This window comes from Dermacentor albipictus, chromosome 8 (genome assembly GCF_038994185.2).
Source record: "Dermacentor albipictus isolate Rhodes 1998 colony chromosome 8, USDA_Dalb.pri_finalv2, whole genome shotgun sequence".
NCBI lineage: Eukaryota > Metazoa > Arthropoda > Arachnida > Ixodida > Ixodidae > Dermacentor > Dermacentor albipictus.
The window spans coordinates 52035765-52059887 of NC_091828.1; the positions used below are offsets into that span (position 1 = coordinate 52035765).

At 47.9% G+C, this 24123-nt stretch overlaps 1 protein-coding gene across 1 annotated transcript in view; it reads left to right on the forward strand.

Annotated features, from left to right (window-relative positions):
• The window catches only part of LOC135896037 (zinc finger protein 271-like), a 254612-nt gene that overhangs the window by 179429 nt on the left and 51060 nt on the right, over nt 1–24123 (forward strand). The window contains exon 4 of the mRNA XM_070524623.1: nt 14030–15036. Coding sequence (XP_070380724.1) covers nt 14030–15036 — 1007 coding nt within the window. The remainder of the gene's footprint in view (nt 1–14029; nt 15037–24123) is intronic.

Sequence of the window (24123 nt, forward strand, 5' to 3'; positions counted from 1 at the left end):
CTGGAGGAATTGCCAGTGTACAGTCAACAACCGACTTTCCGGATTCCCGATAATTTGGATGGATTCGCGGAAGCATCACGTAGCCCATAGAGTCAATGTATCAGAACTTCAAAAATTCCGGACGCAAGAACTCTTCGACGTCCGATTTTCCGGATGTTTTGCCTTAACCGCAGGTCCGAAATGGCGTTAATCGAAGCCACCACTGCTGCCATTTTGATTACCTCGCCGCCGCAAACCGGCGCTCTCGCATGCAGATCCGCTGGCAGCCGTAGCCACCACTGCAGCAACGCTAGGCCTAGCTGCTTCAACGTTCGCTGTGAAGCTTCTTGGCATTGGGTGCCGTGTTTTTTATTGAAGGAATTCGCTGCTGTCAGCAATGGCACGGACTCCGCCTTTGTGGTCTTCGCGATTGGCTTAGAAGCTTGGAAAGCACAGTGCGCTGCATAATGCCGGTTCCTGAAAGTCAGCTTCGCCACCATACGGAAATGTTACTTGGTGAAGCATACGTTAAAAGTAGTGCAGTGAAGCATAACAAGCGCGGGAAGCAGCTATGGCACCGGACACAGTATGTATTCCTTAATTATATGCGCGTGCACCCGGTCTCCCCTGTCACAGTACGAGCACCGATATGCCTAATACGTGTACTGACAGGCCTTCATTGCGTGTACTGACAGCCTTCAGTGCGTTTTCGAATGTGCCTATGGCGGTTTGAGCCCTTAAGGGCAGCAAATGACATGCATTTATTTTTTCCAACTGGCCGATTTTTCGGGCATTTTGGCGGCCCCTTGGCAGTTCGGAAAATCGGACGTGGACTGTGCAATTGACCAAGATGATGCTTCAAATAGTCCGTGGGGCGAACGAGTGGCGGAAGGCGGACAAGAACAGAAAAGACCTATGCATTGAGGAATGAACAGGAAAGGAAGCGTGCTGCCGCCGTTTTGACGGAGCTTGAGCTCAAAAAAGTTGGTTGATTCCGAGATACAGGTGTCCCTCATCCAAGCCATAATAAACTCTTTAAAGCAGTGAAACACAACACTTAGGCGTCATGCGCAGGCTGAGAGTATGTTAGGACAGTTGAAGTTGACTTTCGAGCTGTTGAGAGAGAATCTAAATTGTGACAAAGTTCGGGCCTCATACCACTGAGCTGATAGACATAGCTCATATTCGAAAATATTTGCTTCTGTATGCATCTCCTTTTCATTCGTATTTGAGAATGTCCGACTCGATTTGCAATTTTTTTCAAAGACGTTTTATTTGCTGTGCTTTTACTAACCCCTCCCATCTATTCTCTTTTTGCATTACATAAACACTACTCCTTAGTATTCAAATTGGATTAAGTCGTTCTTTCTTTAAAGAAAATTCATATGCTTACTAGGGAGTGACAACATCGGGTGATATGGTTTCAGCCCGTCTTGACATAAAACATAGTTCTGCATCACTCTGAAAATCTTGCAAAGGCACTCAGGGAAAACCTGGAAAACTCTGGGAATTTAGAAACGTCAACTTGGTAGACACCCTGTACAACGTCGAAACCTTTTTCTCGGCTAATAGTCCATATAGCCTCATAAGCAGCCACTGTGGCTCTTTGTACGTTACCGTCACGTGCAGGCACATCCGGCACCGTGCACACCACAATCTGCACCTGAGGGGACAGCTCACGCAAGTCGTCTGCCTCCTTCGCCAACAGCTAGGCTAGTCTTGTCTTTTTTGTTTGGGATGTTATTTAGCCCACCTGTGACTACGACAAGGTCGCGTCCGTGGGCTATTCCCCCAAGCTTTGCTTTTGCTTGCTCCATGGCAGCGCCTAATGTCACTCTTAGAAATATCCTTACCGCCACTCTTTTTTCCGCTTTCACCCTCTACACAGTTGCCTCTGAGCACCTAGCCAGGTTTGAGTCGCCGGCGATAATCATCTTTTCACTCTCTCCTACTGCCGAGGCTTCTCCCTGCTTGCTTCCCTTGCTACCACCACCACGACCATGCTTTTCTGGTCGTGGTGGTGGTAAACTTTATTGAAAGTGGGAAGGAGAAAGAGGGAGGTTTCTGTGTGGTTTGGATTTGACAAGGGGCATTGACCTCTGTGTTCCTGCTTTTCATTTGTGGTCGCATCAAGATAGGTGAAGCTCTTTCCAGGTATTCGCACCCTACTTTGCATACCTTCCACGTGCTTTGTTGACACTCCCTCTCCTGTCATGTTGGCAAACTGTGTTGCATTGTCGTGACCATTCTCCTTCACGATGGCGGCCCTGTGCAGCTTTTCTTCGGCAGCTTGGTCTTTTTTCCACCACCTTCTGTCCATCACGCTCCAGCTCTTTGACCTGTTTCTCAAGCTCATCCTGGAAAGCCCCCATTTTCTTCAGCCTAGCATCGACATCACAGTATCTGGCGATTGACGTGATTCCCTCCCTGATCTCATCCGGCCCCTTGTCTACCTTGGCGGACTCCCTGTACACTGCACGCTTTACCATCTTTCTTGCCATGTGTTGCACTTCGCTTTTTCTAATACAAACACTGAAGCTTTCAGAGCAAGTGCCTTCTAGCAAAGGCCTATACGCACATAATCTAGATCCTTAAAATGCTGCAGAGTAATTATCACCAGTGATTTAGAAGCAATGAATGCCACACAGACCTAAGGTACAACACGTGTTCACACGTGTTCAAACGCTCTCACTGTCCTACCAAAGCAGTGCTATCGATACCAATGCACACAGACTGCAACCACTATTAGCTAATGGTATTGCGACTTCCAAACTACTATTTAAAAGCTACAAAGGCTAACGTCCCAAAACGGTTGCACGTGCTGAAACACGTTTCGCAAATGGATGCTGTGGCTATCCTGCAGAACTAAATATACACAAAACACACACACACAGAAAAATACACAAAAAGAAAACTGGTCAGTTACTATTTAAAGCCTAAAAAATCAGGAAATCAAAAACAGAAGCAAGCTCAAAGCGTGTACAAAACGCTCCATGTTTTCGTCGATGCCACGGGGCCCTGGAAAAACGCGTCCATCCGCCGCAAACATCACCGACACCATCAGGATGGAAGTGGTAACAGTGGTATACCAACTATGTCTCATTGAGTGGGGGGAGGGTCAAACCACAAACAAGCTGTGCTCTCTCGCTCTCTCTCTCTATATATATATATTGCGAATGACTATAACAACATGTGAAAATGTGTCGAAATGCTGCACTCAGTTATATTTACAGTAGCCGACCGATTTCTCGGGCTACAATGGGATGGGAAAAATGTCTGAATAAAGCAACAGTCCGAAAAAACTTGTGAATGGGATAAATGAACTTTATATTTGCGGAGCAACATTGAAATAGTCACGGATTGTGTGTTGCCTCTTTTTGCACCTCCGTGCGACGACATCCGCGTGTATTTGCGCGAGGGTCGTCCTCTCGTCATACACATTTGACAGCAACATCAGCGCACTGTTAATGTCTGATGTCGTTGGTTGAGGACAGCTGAAGCATCGGATCCGGAATCATTTTGAAGCGTAAGCACTTGTGTCACGATCTCGTGGTGAGTAGGCTCTGCGCACAGTTCAAGGTTCAGCAGCACAAAATCCAGCATGCCTATTTGCTATCGTTGCTGGCTGAACGGCCTTCCACAAATCAGCAAGCATGCAGACTGCCGTGAAGCGGTTCACGGTTTGCAATTTTTCGTTGTTGATGCACAGGATTGTGCGGTGAAGCAGACTGGCACGGTAGAGCGCTCTTAAGATTTTGTATCTCGCCCTGGCCCATGGGGTGTAGCACACTCGTGGTATTCGGCGGCAAAAATTCCAGCGGGATAGCCTGGAGATTGTCTACAGCGCCATTGGCTTCACATACGTCGACAAAAATCGCCACTTGGCATTGCTGGGATCGAAACATTCCGTCCATGCGGCGCAGGTAACCCTCGAATAATGATTGCGTAATCCATGCCTTTAAATTGCTCATGTACCATACTGGCAGGTTTTCGGGGCCCTTGAAGCACCTGAGGTGTTGCGACTTTCGAATCACAAGAAGTGGAATTTGCTCGGTACCGGTAGCGTTCGCACCGATCATAACTGTAATTATTTGTTTGCTGTGCCGCCCTCCGGTACTTGGATCACCTGAGAAATAGAGCAAACGGTCCAGCAGCATCCTAAAAAATACAACCGTTTCATCGCAACTAGAAATGTCCTCAGGGCTGTAGTTTTGCTGGACAAAGATCAAATCATTGCGGCAGTATTCTGGCACCACAGCCTGGTTGACGGCTCCACTGTCACCGCACATCTTCTTAAAGGATACTTCATGCCTCTTCTTAAAGCTGCGGAGCCATCCATCAGTGAACTTGAAGTTCTCATTGTTCATCTTGATGGCGAGATCTATGGCCTTCTGTTTAAGTGTGTCACCAGAAACTGAAAAATTCTTTGTCCGCACCCCTTTAAGCCAGAATTTAAATGCATCTTCCAGCTGCAGATGATCACCCTTGCGGTCCGTTTTTTTTTTTCTCGAATTCTCGAAGGCAGACAGTATCTTGCTCTTGTTTTGGATGTAATCTGAAACTGCTTGCTTGGACAGCTAGAACTGCTTCGCCACGTCAGTTTGCGGCCGTCCTTTCTCCATGAGTTCAATGATCGCAGCTTTCTTTTCTAAAGTTAAGGTGGTGTAGTTCCCGCGTTTCTTCTTTGGAAAGTTTGGCAGAGAGGCGTGAGCTGAGGCCATAGTGTCTAGAACACACTGCAAAAATTCACTTCCGAAAGGCGAGAATATTCCGGGAGACAAGTACCCTGCACACAAGTGGCAATGGTAACCGTTCACGATGGATGGATGGATAAGGCTTAACCCTTGAAATCGGGTGACGGCTCATGCCACCTAACTGCGACACCAATCCAATTGAAGTCACCAGCGGTTCCAAACAAGCCTCAAGCCAGCATAATTCAAAATGGTGGCATACGGGGTGCCGGTTGAGTCGCAAAAGAGGAAGGCATAGGCGACAACTGTCTACAGCTTATCAGAGTGATTTACCGAGAAAATACAGTTTGCGATGAATGGGAAGGGATGAGGAGCAGCAAGGAGAAGGATGATAACATGTGACTGAGGCAGGGGTGCCCGTTATCCCCACTGCTGTTTATGATGTTCATGGTGAGGAGGGAAAAGGGCTAGAATGAAGTAATATTTGGTTTAATCTCTCATACAAGCAGGCCGGTACAGCAGTAGAGCAGCAGCTTCGAGGTTTATTTTATGTGGACGACATTGCGTTGCTAACTAACACGCAAAGTGACATGCATTGTCTGTCCAAATCTGTGGACAGGAAGGCCATAAGTTAGGTCTGAAATGTAGTGTTAAAAAATGAGGTGCAATAGTAATAATTGAAAACAGCGAACAGACAGTGACAGACAGCGCTAGGAAATATATTGCGTAAAAGAATATAAACGCCTTGGTATACAGATAAATGAAGGCAATAAATGTAAGGAGACACAGGAAAAAAGAATAAAGTAAAGGGGAAGAGAAATGCGGCCATAACGAAACACAGAGCACTAGGGAGATACAATAGGTGCGAGGTGCTGTGGTGTATGTGGAAAGATCTAATGGTTCCAAGACTTACATTTCGAAATGCAGTTGTTTCCTAGAAATCAAGGATACAATTGGGACTCAATTGGAACCAAAGGTCAGCAGGACGCCTCGCATTGGGCACTCACGGGAAGACTATAAATGAAGCTATCCAGAGTGATATGGGCTGGACATTTTTTGAGGTGAGGGAAGCTCACAGACAAATTAATCATGAATAACGACTGAGGAATATGGAAGAAAGTGAATAGACTGGGAGAGTGTTCAGGTGTTTGTACAAGAATAACATTCATTCATAGTGGAGGAAAAGAACTAGGAAGCTTACCAGCAAGTATGTGTAGTGTCCATGTATAGCACTCTTTGGAATGAAGGAAGGCAACCCTGGGGGTTCAAGGGGGCTTCTAAGATGGCTGCAGTTTCGTTAAAATAAATGTGTGTGCGTTCCCAACACAATCGGCCATAATCAGTCTCAATGCTCGAACTACTATACGTTGCAATGGCGACGATGCGTCTGAAGTTCGTGAAGCCTGCCTAGCAACGATTTTAAGCAGAACGAAGATACCAACACGCGTCGAAACTTCTACTTTGCGGTATGGCGCACAACATGCTTCCATCGTTCCGTTTCTTCGACGCGCGTGCCACTGACGCCAACGTCGGCACCGAGTGGTTGAAGTGGGTTAAACGCTTCGAAAACTTCATCGTAGCCTGCGGTATCACAGCCGATGCCCGGAAGACGGCCATACTACTACACTGACATATATATACTGTGCACTACCTGATCCTCCCGCAGCCGCAACTGCGTCTGCCATTTCAAGCACCGGTGGCTCCAGTAACGCAACCCCTCTCTGCTCCGCAGCACGTAGGAAGCTCGATGACTATTTCGCACCCCGAGTAAACACTACCTACGAGGTTTACCGCTTCCGTCAAGCCAAGAAAATGAAAAACGAGTCGCTCGACGCATTTTACGCCAGGCTACGACAGCTTGTCAGGCACTGTGCTTTCGTCGATGACGACACCGAAATCAAGAATCAAATGTTGCTGTCTACAACGTCGACACGTCTATGCCGGCATGCCATGCAGCATGACCTCGACTTGCAAGTAATTCTCAAACAAGGCAGGTTATTTGAAGAGGTCGAGCACGACATCTCCGTGATCGACCAAGAAAGCCGGCCGTGTAAGGACAATGGCGTCAGCGTCTACACTTGCAGTAAACTCCGAGCGCACCTCGCGACCTCATCAGCCGAAGCATCATGGGAAAGAGCCGTCACAGACTCGTGAGCCTCTGCGCCATCAACGGGCAAACGTGACATGCTACAACTGCAGAAAACCATGGCCTCACAGGAAGGGACGCTCTAGTTGCCCCGCCCTCGGCAAACGGTGTACTGCGTGTCACAAAACTGGACACTTTGCTAGTGTATGTCGTTCAGCACACAAAGCCGTACGCGCAGTCGTGCGGGACAGCAGCCCTGACAGTGATGAACACGTTTTCATGACCTCCTCTCACTGTCACGCAGTGACGGGATCTCCACAGGTGGACGTCAAACTTGATGGCGAGGACGTCCGTTTTACAGTTGATAACTGGCGCTACCGTGTCTGTCGTCGGTTAGAACAGCTTAAAAAATCATTTAAGCAAGGAAACACTGTCCAAGACATCTAAGAAAGTATTTGCTTATGGGGCAAATTCTCCCTTACCACTACTTGGAAAGCTTGATGTTGTCATGACCTACAAGGAGAGCAGCAGCCATGAAACTCTCTATGTTGTGTCTGGAGACTGTGCACCACTGCTCAGTTTCTCTGCAGCCTCCCGTCTAGGACTAGTCCAGATCATGTATAGTGTGGGAGAGGTTACCAACAGACTGGATCCGAGGATAGCCTACCCAGACCTCTTCAAGGGAGTGGGCTGTCTAAAGGACTTCCAGGTGCACCTCCATGTTGACCCCAGTGTTCAACCAGTAGCCCAACCTCACAGACGCATTCCCTTCTTTATGCGAAAGCCACTGGAAAAAGAGCTCGAAAGGCTACAGTCCATTGGCATAATCGAAAAGACTGAAGGATCAACCCCTTGGGTATCACCAATTGTGGCAGTACCGAAGCCACATGACCCCGAGCACATTCGAATGTGTGTTGACATGCGCTGTGCCAACCAAGCTATCCAGTGTGAGAGACATGTCACACCCACAGTGGACGACATCTTTGTTGCTTTGAACGGTTCCATCTTATTCTCTAAACTCGATCTGAAAAATGGGTACCACCAACTAGAACTTGCCCAACGTGCTCAACGTAAGTGATGACATATTGGTGTATGGAAAGACTGAGAAAGAGCATGATAAGGCTTTGAAGGCCACATTGGAATGCCTACTTGCAAGTGGTCGCACACTGAAGTCAAGAAATGCAAGTTCTACCATCGGGAACTTACATTTTTCGGGCATGTGTTCTCCAGCAATGGTGTGAAACCGGACCCCACTAAGGTGTATGCGATCTTGGGTGCATCACCACCTTCCAGCGCCACTGAAGTGAAGAGTCTCCTCGGGCTCGTTAACTACTGTGGTCGGTTCATACCCAACTTGGCCCACCTCACCCAACCACTCAAAAAACTCACGGCCAAAGGAGAGGACTGGTGTTGGACAGACATACAGCAAGATGCTCTAGACGAACTGAAAAGAAAGCTTTCCGAGGCCACAGCTCTCGCCTACTTCAATCCAGTCAAGAACATCACCCTCATTGTAGATGCTGCTCCTCATGGCCTTGGTGCCATTCTCACGCGGACATCCAGAAGCGAAACCAGAGTGGTAGCATATGGGAGTCGTGCTCTTTCTCCTGTGGAGGCACGCTACTCTCAAATTGAACGAGAAATGCTGGCCGTGGTGTGGGGAATCGAGCATTTTCACATCTACCTTGTTGGGACAGGATTCTGCCTACTGACAGGCCACAAGCCATTGGTCAGCATTCTCGGCAAGCCTCGCTCCCTGCCTTCAGCACGGCTGGTGCGTTTGGCACTTTGAATTCAACAATACACCTTTGAAGTGCAACACGCTAGTGGTCCAAGTAACCCATCTGACTACTTGTCCCGACACCCAGTAAACTCCACGTCACCATTTCGGTGCATGGAGTCTGTCGCCGAACAGTACGTGAACTTCATTGTGTCTCATAGCCTGCCTCGTGCCATGACCAGAGAGGAAGTAACCGAAGCAACGCTCGCTGACCCGGTGATGAACTCGCTCCAGAAAGCCGTAAAGCAACCCCAGCAAGGCAACTGGAGAGGACTACTGGAACACCACAACTCTGACTCCCTTCTCCTGCGTTGCGACAAAACTGTCAGTTTCCAAAGAATGCCTGCTACTTGTGTTAAAAGGCACGCGAGCAGTAATGCCAGCACAACTTCACACTAAGGCGGTGCATCTTGCACATCGAGGACACCAAGGCATTGTCAAGACAAAACAGCTGTTGCGTGAGAAAGTGTGGTTTCCAGGGGTAGACTCTTTAGTGGACCAGACAGTTGAGAGTTGCCTGGCATGCCAAGCGAACACACCAGTACACCATCGAGATCCCTTGCCAATCCAGGAGCTGCCTCGAGGTCCGTGGACTGAACTGTCGTTAGATTTTACTGGCCCTTTCCCTGATGGCTAGTATGCTATGGTAGTGGTGGATGATTTCTCCAAGTACCCAGTTAGCATCCTACATACTCTTGCAGCACCTACAGTCATCAAGCAACTGCGCACTGTTTTCGCTCAGTTCGGCTGTCCAGAAGTTGTAAAGTCAGACAATGGCTCACCATTTCAGAGTGAGAGTTTTGCAGAGATCGCCAGTGAGCTCAGGTTCAAGCATCACCGCATCACTCCACAGTGGCCAGAGGCTAATGGGGAAGCAGAAAGATTCATGCACACCCTCAAGAAGTCTATACTCGCAAGTGGTGTCAGCCACTTGGATTGGACTAATGAGCTTCAGTTGTTCCTGCTGGCTTATAGGTCCACACCCCATAGTTCCACAGGAAAATCTCCGTTTGAACTTCTGTTTGGGAGACCCATGAAGAATCTTCTACCGACACTTGTCGCTGGTACTCACAACTCGGCTCACTATGAGGCCAGACAGAATGACACTAAATGAAAAGCATACAACAAGTGGTACGTCGACGCTCGGAGGCATACGAGTAACAACCAGCTGTGTGGGACAACAAGTCCTCTGCAAACAGGACAGGTCAAACAAGTTTTCGCCTTACTATGACCCACAACCATACACGATCACCCAAGTCAATGGCTCCAGAATCACAGCATCGAGAGATGGAGTGTCGATTTGTCACAACTCAAGTTTCTTCAATGATGCAAGCACAGTTCAAGTGGAACGACATCAGGACCAGACCGACATGCCATATCTGGATGATGAAGCTGTGCCGAATAACAGTGATCTTCCAACCCCCAGCATAGCTACTGCTAGCCAAGCCATATCAGCAGCTCCCAAGACCGTCTCACAGCGGTACCCCCAACGATCCAGGCAACAACCTAGGCACCTGAAAGACTTCGTGTTTAAGCAAAACTGATTTTTTTCCTTCTCGAGGGGATGATGTAGTGTCCATGTATTTGGAATATTTGGTCTATGTCTTTGGAATGAAGGAATGCAAACCTGGGGGTTCAAGGGGGCTTCCAAGATGGCTGCAGTTTCAATGAAATTTCGTAATTTTTGCTATATATACTCGTTGTAACTATACTGTGTCCAGAAATTGTTCGATATATAGAATAATTCGATGTAAGAAGATTCGATATAGTCGGGTTCGACTGTATTAGAATGTGAAGACATCTTCCCTGTGGTTGACGTAGCCACCACTGGCCTCCTTGAAGCCCTTGGGTTCAGCGAGAGCAAGTGAAAAGTACACGTCCGCAATAGAGATTAGTAAGAGATGGTAGGAAAATTGGTGGAAGAAAAGTAGGGAAACGACAAAAAAACGGAGACGTACAAAAACACAGTTCACAATAGGGGGTCAGAAAATTTGGTTGTGGGAAATCATGTTTTTTTTTCTTTTTTAACCTAGGTGGGATATTAAGCAGTATAGTAGCAAGAGCTTGGTGGTGCAACCCACCGCCTCCTCTCCTTGCTAGAGCAAGGAGAGGTGCTACCGGTGAGAGGAGCAAGGAGAGGAATGGAGCATGGAGCAATGGAACATGGTAAATTGGAATGTGAAGATATCTGTGCAGCGATCGATTTAGGAATCACTAGCGTCCTTGAAGCCCTTGGGTTCATCAAGAGCAGGGGGAAAATAACAGTGTCCGGAATGGAAATTAGTAAAAGGCGACTTGAAGCTTGGAAAAAGTTAAACTAGAAACAATAAGGGCGTACAAAAACAAAGTTCACAGTAAGGTTTCACGAAGTTTGTTTATCGGAATTCATAGGTAGGACATTGGGCATTAGAATAGCAAGAGGTTGGTGGCGCAACCCACCGCACTGTTCCAAAGTGTGTTGTACAGGAGCACTTCGGCGCCAGTTCTGTGCCAGCATGGAGGACGAAGTTGATATTCGTGTGTGTCTCACTCAGTCATTTTTTCAATCTGGCTGCCTTGTGTTAGTGGCCCTTTTCCAAATGCCGTGCCCATGTTGCTGAGACGAACATGCCTGTTAAATTATATATATCTATATGAGCACCTCGCTGCAACCGAGGGGTAAGTTGGGCACGATATGAAACTAGTGTGTGTGTCATTCCTTCGGAGCCACCGATGGTGCTTGGAGCCTCCATTCGCAAATACTACAATACCTTCACCTGCTACTGTGTTAAAATCCACTGCGCTTTGCAAAGGGAGCATACCATTCCTTGTTGGTTCCAGCAATCATTTGCCAATATTTTGCAGTGGCAGAGCACAAGGAGCAGAGCGCACTCCAAAAGAAGTTGCCGTATTCTTGCACCTCTAAGCTGCACCAAACATCGTAAAACGTTTCTTGTAAGGTCAGGATCGGGGTGTGAATAACTGGAATTTGGATTCGAAGTTTCATTCCATGACAACACAGCGTGCGCTGCCCCAAAGCCACACTTCAGGGCAAGGTTCTCAAGTACTCACACTTTCGCTATCTCCTGGGGAATCCCACCCTTTTTCCATGCCTGTGTGTTGAATCCAGGGTGTCTACCAACCGGGAAAACCGGGAAAACCGGGAATTCTCAGGGAATTTGAACAGTCTGGAAAAACTCAGGGAAAACTCAGGGAATTTGTGCTTCCATCAGGGAAAATTAGCTGTAACTTTATTGAAAGGGAACGAAAGTCGTGTTAATGCTGGCTCCAGTAACAGAGAAATCGCAACGAATCGTCATTGACGCCGTGTCATCGGCACGATGTATTGCCAGAGTAGTTAACGACCGATTTTCTAGACGCCCGATTTTTCGGACATGCTCGATAATTTGCACGGTTTTGCGGCACCACACGTACCCCATATAGTCAATGTATATTGCCCTGACTGCAGGTCTGAAATGGCATTAATCAAAGCCGCCACCGCCGCTATTTTGATTATCTCGCCGCCTCGAACCGGCACTCTCGCAGGCAGATCCGCTGGCAGCCGTAACCACCACCGCGGCAACATTAGGCCTAGCTGCTTCTATGTTCGCTATTAAGCTTCTTGCCATGCGGTGCCGTGTTTTTCATTGAAAGAATTCGGCGCTATCACCAATGGCACCGACTCCGCCTTTGTAATCCTCGCGATTGGCTTTGAAACTCGCAGAGCACAGCGCGTTGCGTAATGCCAGTCTCCGAAAGTTAGCTTCGCCTCAGTGCACTAGTGTTAGGCGGTGAAGCATAACAAGCGTGGGAAGGGGGCAATTGTCACGGGACATAGTATGTATTCCTTAATTACACATGCGTGCGCCACGTCTCCTGTCACAGTACAAGCCCTGATATGCCTAATAAGCGTACTGTCAGGCCTTCAGAGCTTTTTCAGACTTGCCTGTGGTAATTTTAGCACTTAAAGGCAGTTAAAGACATGCATTAATTTTTTTCAGACTGCCCGTTTTTTTTTCGTTTCTTTTTTTTTGCGGCCCCTCGGAAATCCGAAAAATCAAATGTTGACTATACAACTGACCAAGAGGATGCTTCAGATGATCCATGTGGTGAAAGCGTGGTAGAAGGAGGATGAGAACAGAAAGGACCGACGCACTGAGGAATTAACGGGAAAGGAATTGCCTGCGCCTTTTTGAAGGAGCTTGAGCTAAAAAAACAAAGTGTTGGCTGACGCTGAGACACAGGTGTCCCTCATCCAAACCAAAATAAATTGTTTAAGCATTGAAATCCAACACTGAGATGTTGTGTACGGGCTCAGAGTATGTCAGAACAGTTGAGGTTGATTTCCCAGCTTCTGAGAGAGAACCTTAGTTGTGACAAAGTTCAGGACCTCATACAGATGAGCTTGCTATCAGTTGATGGAAATAGCTGACATTAAAAAAATATTTACTTATGTATGCATCTCCTTTTCATTCGTATTTGAAAATGTTCGACTTAATTTGGAATGGGCTTTACCATTTCTTTCTCTGTGCATTTTACTAACACCTTCCTTCTGTTTTCTTTTTAAATAAAATAGATATTACTCCCTACTATTCAAACTGAATTAAGTCTTTTTTTTTGTTTCAGCATGCTTACTAGAGAGTGACAGCATTGGGCAACGTGGTGTCAGCCTGTCTTGACATAAAACAAAGTTCTGGCTCATTCAGGGAATTTCGCAAAGGTGCTCAGGGAAAACCTGGAAAACTCAGGGAATTTGGAAATGTCAAATGGTAGACACCCTGTGAATCTCCCTTCTCTCCTGCACGGTCGGTCATTTTTTTCCTTGTGTGGGTCGCCATTTTGCATTTAGCAGTTAGTGAATAGTGGACATGGTGCTAGCAAAGTTGAACTTAGGTCACGATAAGCCGTGCTCAACGGCCGAGCTCCTGTCTCCGGAAACAAACAGTGAAGCAGAGTCATCGGCTGAAGACACGACACGCACAAGTAGTTTATGCCCAAATGGATGCTGTTTTGTAAACATCTAGGGGTTGCGTATGCAGTTTTTACCATGGGTTATAGACGCATATTATTCTTTTTTTCTTTCTGGGCTGTTCTGAAAGAGGGTGCGGGTTGTAGGTGTTGGCAGGTTATGTGAGGAAAACTGCGAAATTTCCTAGCCGGCTCCTTGCAATCTCAACTTACGATAACATTGCCAAAGTTCAATGTGTGGTCAAGAAGAAACTCACTGATTAAGTCTCGTATAAAACCAATTTGTAGTGCCAGTGAATCATAACAAATTTTGCAAGTGCTTAATGTGGTTACCGGGCGTCAACTTCACATACAGGGTCATGAAGCATTCAAATGCAGAAATATTGAGTAAATAAAAATGACCATTAAATCTTTGTTTCATCATACTTAAGGTCACCCTGAAGATCTCCCAAATCAAATGAAAAAGATAGCTTGTCATTAAAGTTAGCATGTGTTCTTTTTTTGGCAATTCCTAAAAACCCTTATTTACTTTTTTTATTTGTGCAGCATCGAGGCCTTCAATTTCTGCATCAACTGCCAAATGTGACAACTCAAAGCAAGGATGCATCCACCGATGTCAGCTATGTGACTATGTGGCTGATGAACTATTTCTTCTGGAAGCACATGCCAGCATCCATACTGGCAAGAAGCCATTGCGTTGCCCTACATGCTCTCGGAGCTTCTCATACAAGTGTAATCTGAATCTCCACTTGCGGACTCACACAGGCGAGAAGCCATTTGACTGCCCTTCATGCTCTCGGAGCTTCTCACAAAAGGGCGGCCTGAAAGCCCACCTGCGCACCCACACAGGCGAGAAGCCATTTGACTGCCCTTCATGCACTCGGAGCTTCTCACGGAAGAGCAGCCTGAAAGACCACCTGCGCACCCACACAGGCGAGAAGCCATATCACTGCCCTTCATGCTCTCAGCGCTTCCCACGATATTCCGGCCTGAGAGTCCACATGCGCACCCACACAGGCGAGAAGCCATTTCTTTGCTCTTCATGCACTCGGAGCTTCTCATCGAAGAGCGAACTGAAAGTACACCTGCGCGCCCACACAGGCGAGAAGCCATATCAGTGCCCTTCATGCTCTCTGAGCTTCTCATCAAAGCCCCACCTGAAAAGCCACATGCGTACCCACACAGGCGAGAAGCCATTTGACTGCCCTTCATGCTCTCAGAGCTTCTCACAAAAGGGCACCCTGAAAGCCCACCTGCGCACCCACACTGGCGAGAAGCCATTTGACTGCCCTTCATGCACTCGGAGCTTCTCACTAAAGGGCACCCTGGAAGCCCACCTGCGCACCCACACAGGCGAGAAGCCATTTGACTGCCCTTCATGCTCTCAGAGCTTCTCACAAAAGGGCAGCCTGAAATCCCACCTGCGCACCCACACAGGCGAGAAGCCATTTCACTGCCCTTCATGCACTCGGAGCTTCTCACGGAAGAGCGGCCTGAATGCCCACCTGTGCACCCACACAGGCGAGAAGCCATATCAGTGCCCTTCATGCTCTTAGAGCTTCTCAATCAAGGGTCACCTGAAAGCCCACCTGCATCCACAGGCGAGAAGCCATATCAGTGACTTTCATGCTTTCAGAGATTCTCACAAAAGGGCAACCTTAGGAAACACATGAGGCGAGAAGCCATTTCATTGCCTACTCTGCCTTCAGTGATTCTCGTTGAAGAATGCCCTGAAGATGCACTGGTGCATTCATACAAGTGACCGGCCATATAGTTGCATTGCCTGCTTCAGGTCCTCATCACTTGAACAGACTTGGAGAGCACAGCACCATGATTCAATTCAATTCACTTTATTTTCAACACCTCAACGTTGAGGACCGCGAACAAAAAGCCTTTTATGGCTTGACAAGTCCGCAGCCCTTTTTAACAAGCAGTGACAGAGCATAGGGTTAGGTATTACATATTAAGCTAGAATTGCCTAAGTCCCAATAACACGACTGTCAGACATAATGCATATATATAATATATACATACATATATGTGTAAAATGAATTCAAGTGAAACACAATGTATACTCACGTACAATTGAAACCGAAAGAGTTAACGCTAATTACTAATGCACATTATACATATATGAAAACAAATGTGTCACACAAAACATACTGCAATACACAGTTCGGCAAATACACTGTTGCAAAAACAATTTCTTCCATTTTTCCATACTGTAGGGTAGTTTAACAATCTTGTCGAACTAGAGTCTGAATTAAAAATCTACATTCGTGTAGCATGTTACATAGTGTTCTACTGCATCAGGTAGCACAAGTGTCTCCACATGCTCCTGAGAGCAAGCTTTAACTCGGGCCCAACTTAAGTTGAATGCAGCATCCAGTAGCATTAGCAATATTCGAACACCAAGGCTCAGTGTCGAGCTTTGTGTGGGTGTCTTCGATCCACATACACAGCTGTGCACACAGGTGTGTCGGTGTCTTCGGGGAAGCCATGGCCCTTGTAGTATGGTAAGCATGGCATAAAGCAGTTCACCTCCTGCAGTGCCACGACGACGGGTCTGAGACTGTTATGCGACAGGCCCCAACATAAAATCATGTCTGCTTTTTTTTTTTTGAGGGAGCGACAGTTCCACTGAATCACTCTCAGGACTGCTCCCGCCACATCCCGACCATGACCGCAAACATTAACTGGAGGGATTAGCATAGCCATGTTGTGTGTGAGCCATCTGCGTCGGAGCTATCTGTACAGACAGCAAAAACGCCATATTAACTCATGCGGCCGGGGTAAGACCTCCGAAGGAGAGCGTTCTATTGTGCATTAGGCACTCCATGATTGTGCGAACGCATGTTTTGATAACTCGTTCTATCATCGTTTGTACCCTTGACATGATGTTGTGTTCAATTTGTGCCAGGTGTGCAGAGAAGGTGGCTTCGTAATAAAGATGAATGTATGGTTTTGGCTGCGTTTCTAGCAACTTATTCTGGCTCTGCTCTGGTGCCCCGACAGTGATAGTTTCATGGATTTGTTCATGAACACGTGCACCTTCATTTGCTAAGAGTGAGGCGGGGACAGATTGACCTGTAATTTTGGCGTGACTCGCATTCGCGTGTTCTAGCGCTTCGCTGTTAGCCATTTTTACGACATTAGCAAAGGCATTTTTGCTGTGGTCGAAAAGCGGTTTATTTCCGGTGGTATTGCAGGAGTTGATGGAGCGCAGGGAGGCCCAGTGTAAGAGTTGTGTCTCAGGGTCACTGTCTTTTGAGGGCTCTCAAGATGTTGCAGTTGTGAACCCGTGGAGTTCTGGCTTAGCTTCCGAGGGCGTTTTGACTTCACGCGCAGCTGTTTGTTGATCTTTATGCTCTGAGGGCAGTCTTGAGCCGTTGCAAGGTATTTACCACCCCCCCCCCCCCAAATTGCGGCATTTCGGCCCCTGGTTGGGACAGACTTTGTCACTGTCATGCAGCTTTCCACCACATGTGGCACAACGCGGTCTGTTAAAATTCGGACAATGCTGTTTTTCGTGTCCTAATTTGTGGCACGTCTCACAAGTGTAGACCTGCGACTTGAACGGATAGACTAGTATTCTGAAACACTTGGGCCCGATCTTGTATGGAAGGCTAGTCTCTTTAAAAGTGACTACAGCGGTGCCTTTCTCCCCAATGGGGCGAGCGCTGATAATGTCGCACTTCCGGCAGTGCGGGTTCATGGTAAGCTGCTCGGCAGTCATTCCTCCTGCGTTGCGGATAGTGCCCCACATTTGATCCTTTTCTATGGTCTCGTGTGCTTGAAATAGTTGGCTTGCCATTTATTGCAAGCTGTATTAAAGAAAGAAGGGCATCTCGTGTCGCGATGATCGGTGTCAACCGCTATTTGATTACTCCTGTCCAAATATCTGACCTGAACGATCGGGTCAGCTTCAATTTAATGCATTGAGGGGGCGTTGTGCATGTGATTCCAAAGTGCCTCATCAATAACAATGAAATTTTCATCCATGATTCTGCATGGCTCTTGAGGTTTTAGGATCACAGTGTGAGCGTACGAACGGCGTTGAGCGAGTGTTCGCTTGTTTCTTCGCTGGATTTAGGGGTGGGTAAAGAACCAGTTTGTGTGCCAGCGGGAGAGGGCCACCCTGACGCACATCCTATGGGATTGCACCAAGTTTCCCAATGAGGCTTCGACAAGTACAACGATTCCCCCGCGACTCGCGGCTGCGGCGGAATGCTACGACCACGAAAGCCAAACCTGGGCCGTCCAGCAGGTCTCGGCGGCTCTTGAAAGACAAAGGCCGAGCGAAACCGACGGAACGTTCGGCATGATCCATGCCGTATGCTTGGATCATGCGGTATATAGAACAAAGATATATGTAATCCAGCACCTACCACTGCTTAGGACGCTCGCGCAGTTCGTAAACAGTCCCTTTGCTGGACAAGCTTAATTCAAACTGTAAGGTATGCTGCTATTACTTGCCAAAACTATTTTATTCAGGGGCAAAAACCTCATCCATCGCACCAAGTTGTCACGCAATGTAACCTGCAGCGAACAGTTTGAACGCTTGTCAAAGTATAACATCACAGCTCCTATCGTAGCAGAACGGTACCCACGCTGTTACGATCGTCGCGTATGTTTAATGGCTCCTAAACCGCTGCTTAGAATTGGAGGATAATGCTGCAATAAGGTCACATTAATGACTAGAACATTCAGAAATACACAATTGATCTCCGAGGTTGATTGTAGGCTCAAATATGCACGCACACATAGCGCTGCGTGTTCCGTCCACCTCAACGCCAGCAGAAATCCCGACCATAACGCCTTAAACCACTTCAGCACGTCTCACAGAACCGTTTACCGCGTAGGATACGCACGTCATACTAAACAGAGCACACGACCGCGAAAACAAACGCCAGAACCGACCGCCGAGCATATACCTGCCATGCAAAAGACCGCTTTCACCCAAGCCAGTATGGCGCTGCTCATAGGTGGCGCCACTGAGCTCACGATATGGCGGCGCCTACGAAAAAACGGTCTATACACCAGAACACTGTGAATTCAAAGGGCCCCGCCATAGTGATGAGCGCTGGTCGCGCCATCTATCCCAAGCGCCGCGAAGTAGCAGGCCTGGGCTGCCACGCCGGGAGATGCGACCCGGCGCGAAGGCGAAACTTGGGCTTTTTAGCTGGGCGGAAGGCGTATTTCGCGTTTTTTCTAGCCTGTCACTTTCGCTGTCTCGATTCAATCAAACTTCAAGACCTCATGCGAGTCCGCAATGGCCACACTGAGTGATGTGCAGACTGCAGAAGCGAATACATCGGGTAACCACGTAAGCACGTAACGTGTGAAGGATTTTACAGCACTGTGTTGGTGACATATATTATTAAAGAACGCAGAACATATTCCTCTGCACTTTCAGTTTGGTCTTGTTTGTCATGGTCACTACTGGGTTGGCCGCGTTTGGCAACCAACTGGCGAGGTCGTTTGACTGCCTGATTAGCAGACGCCAGCCCTTCACTATCTGCACATTGAAAACAAAATAGATGTTATAGTAAGAAGCGCTGTAGTTCTTTCCCATGCCATCACTGTTGCGAAGATATAAAGTCCTCGCAAAATGAAATAGAAAATGCACCAGGCCAATTGTATCGTGCAACCACTTAAGAGTACAACATTCAGAACACAAGCCTACAGCACTCGAACAAGCAGCATATGATGCTAAACCTGCACTCATTGGAAAATGAGGAACTACAGTAGTTATAATGTTCAACTACATGTGCAGTCAAAGCCTGTATAACAGGGCGAGCATGACGGATGCAGGTGTTGTACAGTTGCACAAACCATGAAAGGGCACATAAAATTACCACCCCTACTTGTAGCTGCATCACCAGGGAAGCCTTTGGTACAAGACAACAACCGCACCTGCATTCCAAAAAATTATAGCCCCACCAACTGCAGCTACCTGGTTTCAGACCTGTTTCGCTTGTGCGAGGCCATACCGGATTGTTAGCGCTCCCTTACAAAAGAAAACAGCAAAAAAAAAAACTGGTGAGAACGAGCAAAATTTTGTTACAATATACAACAATAATTAAGCACCTTATTTTCCTCGCCTTATGAACGAAAAAATTTTGCGCTTTGCCCCGCATAACAGCCCGCACGCAGTTTAAGGCTCAGGAGGCTCAAGTGAATTCGTTACGAATGACACCTGCAACACTACAGGCGCGCTGCAAGAACGCCTTCGTCGACGAGCAGTCGTCGTTTACGTTTTTGTGGACGCATGCTACGTGACCAGCAGACTTCGGTTTACTTTCATTAGCAATAACGCTCACCAGCAGGGCAACATACTATCGCCTACAACTTGTCGTTCACGCTTAATGGTCATGCCGTGCACCAGCTGCAAGTATCGCTGACCGCAAACTCAACTGTTCCGCTTAACCGTCGGGAGCTCTGCCTGAATGAAAACACGTGCTTGCCTTCTTGTTATAGCCAAGGCGAAGCACCGGCGCGGGATTCTGCTCTGTGGGCTTGTCCAGAAAGTGCTCAGAGCAAACCTGCGTGTTACACATATTTCGTTCGTAGGGCGCAAAGTTGAACGTGGCACCAAAATATACACAGATGGAATACTCACTCGTGCATTTTCACTGGGTTGGTAGTTCTTCCTATTCACTGCAGCTATCCACCGGTGGCGCAGCTTGTCATTCTTCGTTGCGGATGGAAATCGGTGCAGGCTGAAAACACCGCACCGGCACGACTCCCTACGTGTATTGTGCACTTCGCAAACAGCGCTAAGCAACCTTCTCCTTTTCCGCTGGTTATTTTGGCATCCAAGCACGACGCAACGATGCCCAGATGACTTCTTGTACTTAGGATACGCGTGAACGGGCACATTTCCGCACTTTGGAGTCCTAGAGCTAGCGCTAGCCATGTCTGCTGGTCGCCGGCGAACACACTTTGGCAGCCCAGAACAAAATGGCACTGGTCGACCGGGCAATCCGGGTGCGAGAGTATGCGTTCAAATAGTCTGGGCGCGAGGCTAGCGTATTCTGGTCTATTCTGGCCAAGTACTGCACCAGGGTGGCCAATCTTGCTCTGGTGAGGGAGTGCGTTACCGGTTCTGGTCACCGGGGTCAGACCACACTCCAGGCCTCTTTATGCAATTTTATCAACGCGCGGATATTTTTTAATCCGGTGGAAAATTGCGCGGTACCGGGATTCGAACCTCGGACCTCTTGCACGCGAGGCGGGTGTTCTACCTCTACGCCACCGTTGCACCGCTGTGCGAACACTGGCGCCATCTGCCGGAGCATAGCAAAGTATTTCACGTCGGCTCGAGCCTTCACGACACTAGGGTCTGTTCGATTCGCCTGCACCACTGTGAACCAGTTCACGGCGGTTCACGAGAAGTTCAGAAACTGTGCAGCTCGATTCCGGAGGTGCAGGCCCAGCGAAACACTCGAAACGAATGCAAAGGTGCAGACGCGGTGTAGACGTTATGCTATGTCAGACTAATGTGCATGGAGTGCGTAAGGTTGAGAGGTCCTGAACTGCAGGTATGATCGGTTTCTGGGGCGTAAATTCACACTACAGTTGCTTAGACACATCACACGTGTGTAAGCAGGCTTTTTACGGTGCTCGCGCCCGTGTGCTCCGTCGTCTGCTGCTTCGCACCTGTATGCCTGCACCAAGTCGGCACCGACAGTGGAGCGGGTGCAGCAAAATCATGAACCAGCCCTGCACCTTTCCTGCATCTTTTGAAACGAACGTCGTGGTTTTGCGGGCGCCATTGCTGCACCGCTGAAACAAATGGCAGGGTGCAGCACCTCGGGAACTGGTTCAAGTGGTGCAGGCGAATTGAACGTACCCCTAGTAGGGTAACCTTCTAGCCTGTATACCACAGCCTCATCTATAGACCGTTTTTTCGTAGGCGCCGCCATATTGTGAACGCAGTGGCGCCGCCTATGAGCAGCGCCAAACTGGCTTGGGTGAAAGCCACCTCCATGGGTGAAAGCGGTCTTTTGCATGGCAGGTATACGCTCGGCGGTATGTTCTGGCGTTTGTTTTCGCGGTCGTGCGGTCTGTTTAATATGACGTGCGTCTTCTACGTGGTAAACGGTTCTGTGAGACGTGCTGATGTGGTTTAAGGCGTCATGGCCGGAATTTCTGCTGGCGTTGAGGCGGACGGAACACGCAGCGCGATGTGTGCGCGCATACTTGAGCCTACGATCAGCCTCGGAGATGAATAGTGTATTTCTGAATGTTCCAATCACTAATGTGACCTTATTGCAGCATTATCCTCTATTTCTAAGCTGCGGTTTCATCATCATCAGCCTGGTTACGCCCACTGCAGGGCAAAGGCCTCTCCCATACTTCTCCAACAACCCCGGTCATGTACTAATTGTGGCCATGCCGTCCCTGCAAACTTCATAATCTCATCCGCCCACCTAACTCTCTGCCGCCCCCTGCTACGCTTCCCTTCCCTTGGGATCCAGTCCGTAACCCTTAATGACCATCGGTTATCTTCCCTCCTCATTACATGTCCTGCCATGCCCATTTCTTTTTCTTGATTTCAACTAAGATGTCATTAACTCGCGTTTGTTCCCTCACCCAATCTGCTCTTTTCTTATCCCTTAACGTTACACCTATCATTCTTCTTTCCATAGCTCGTTGCGTCGTCCTCAATTTGAGTAGAACCCTTTTCGTAAGCCTCCAGGTTTCTGCCCCGTAGGTGAGTACTGGCAAGACACAGCTATTATACACTTTTCTCTTGAGGGATAATGGCAACCTGCTGTTCATGATCTGAGAATGCCTGCCAAACGCACCGCAGCCCATTCTTATTCTTCTGATTATTTCCGTCTCATGATCCGGATCCGCCGTCACTACCTGCCCTAAGTAGATGTATTCCCTTACGACTTCCAATGCCTCGCTTCCTATTGTAAATTGCTGTTCTCTTCCGAGGCTGTTAAACATTACTTTAGTTTTCTGCAGATTAATTTTTAGACCAACTGTTCTGCTTTGCCTCTCCAGGTCAGTGAGCATGCATTGCAATTGGTCCCCTGAGTTACTAAGAAAGGCAATATTGACACGTGTGCTTATCTTTATCGGACGACCACGTTTCGCCGCTTAACAACTGTAATCTCACAGCGCGGGACGCGCCTGCATGCATCCGAAGTTTCTGGAAAGTTATCGATGCTTCTATTCGGTTGTCTGTTGTCGCCGAACCTTGTGCTATCAGATTTCATCGCGTGACGCGAATGGTGTAGAACTTTGCGCAAGGCACGCGGGTCCCAACGATTAGTCTGGAACATTCGACGACTGTTGCATATAAGCCGGCGCGCTTGACCCGCTGATCAGATTTTCGACGATCGCCGACTGTGTTCGCCGCTATCGTTGTGCTATAAGTGTAGCCTGTTTTGTGGGCACAGGTTCGCCCAATAAAATTTAGTTTTGTCGTTCACACTGGTGTTACTGTGTTCTTCAACGTCACCACTACGTCACAATATCATCAGTGAATCGCAAGTTACTAAGGTATTCTCCATTAACTTTTATCCCCAATTCTTCCCAATCCAGGTTTCTGAATACCTTCTGTAAACACGCTGTGAATAGCATTGGAGAAATCGTATCTCCCTGCCTGACGCATTTCTTTATTGGGATTTTGTTGCTTGCTTTATGGAGGACTACGGTGGCTGTGGAGCCGCTATAGATATCTTGCAGTATTTTTACATACGGCTCGTCTACACCCTGATTCCGTAATGCCTCCATGACTGCTGAGGTTTCGACAGAATCAAACGCTTTCTCGAAATCAATGCAAGCTATATATAAGGGTTGGTTATATTCCGCACATTTCTCTATCACTGCGGTTTAGGAGCCATGAAACATACGCGACGATCGTAACAGCGTAGGTGCCGTTCTGCTACGATAGGAGCTGTGATGTTTTGCTTTGACAAGCGTTCAAACTGTTCGCTGCAGGTTATATTGCGTGACTACTTGGTTAGGTGGGTTTCCGCCCCTGAATAAAATAGTTTTGGCAAGTAACAGCAGCACACCTTACAGTCTGAATTAAGCTTGTCCAGCAAAGGGACTGTTTACGAACTGCGCGAGCGTCCTAAGCAGTGGTAGGTGCTGGATCACAGATATCTTCGTTCTATATTCCGCATGGTCCAAGCATACGGCGTCAGCGGTTATATAGTCATAAACGTTGTGCGGCGTGACTATGCGAGGTCGTATTGCGGCGTTCGTCCGTTTTCTCCTGCTTTTTCGAGAAAGAGGGTGATAACCGAATTTTTTTTTTCGGTTGTGTTCGTTCCGTTCTGTACAACACACTCACACTTATTACGGAAATTTTGTCCTCAAAAATAGGCATGGCATTCTTTTTATGCGATCCGTCTCAGATATTATGGCTGTATACATGCCAAAAAGGCAATGCCGATGCGCACAGCTTACATATGTATCGTGCTGGTTCACCAACCGCAGTGATCGCTGTGTTGAGCAGCGCCAAGGACCTCATACAGGAAGGCTACCGTAGGCATATGGTAATTTGAAGCCTACTAGATTTGAAATGCGCGAGAACGATGCCAGTGCATCACAAATATTTGATATCGCCTGCCGATTAGATGTTTCGTGGGTGCCTTAGGTTGGCCGTGCATGAG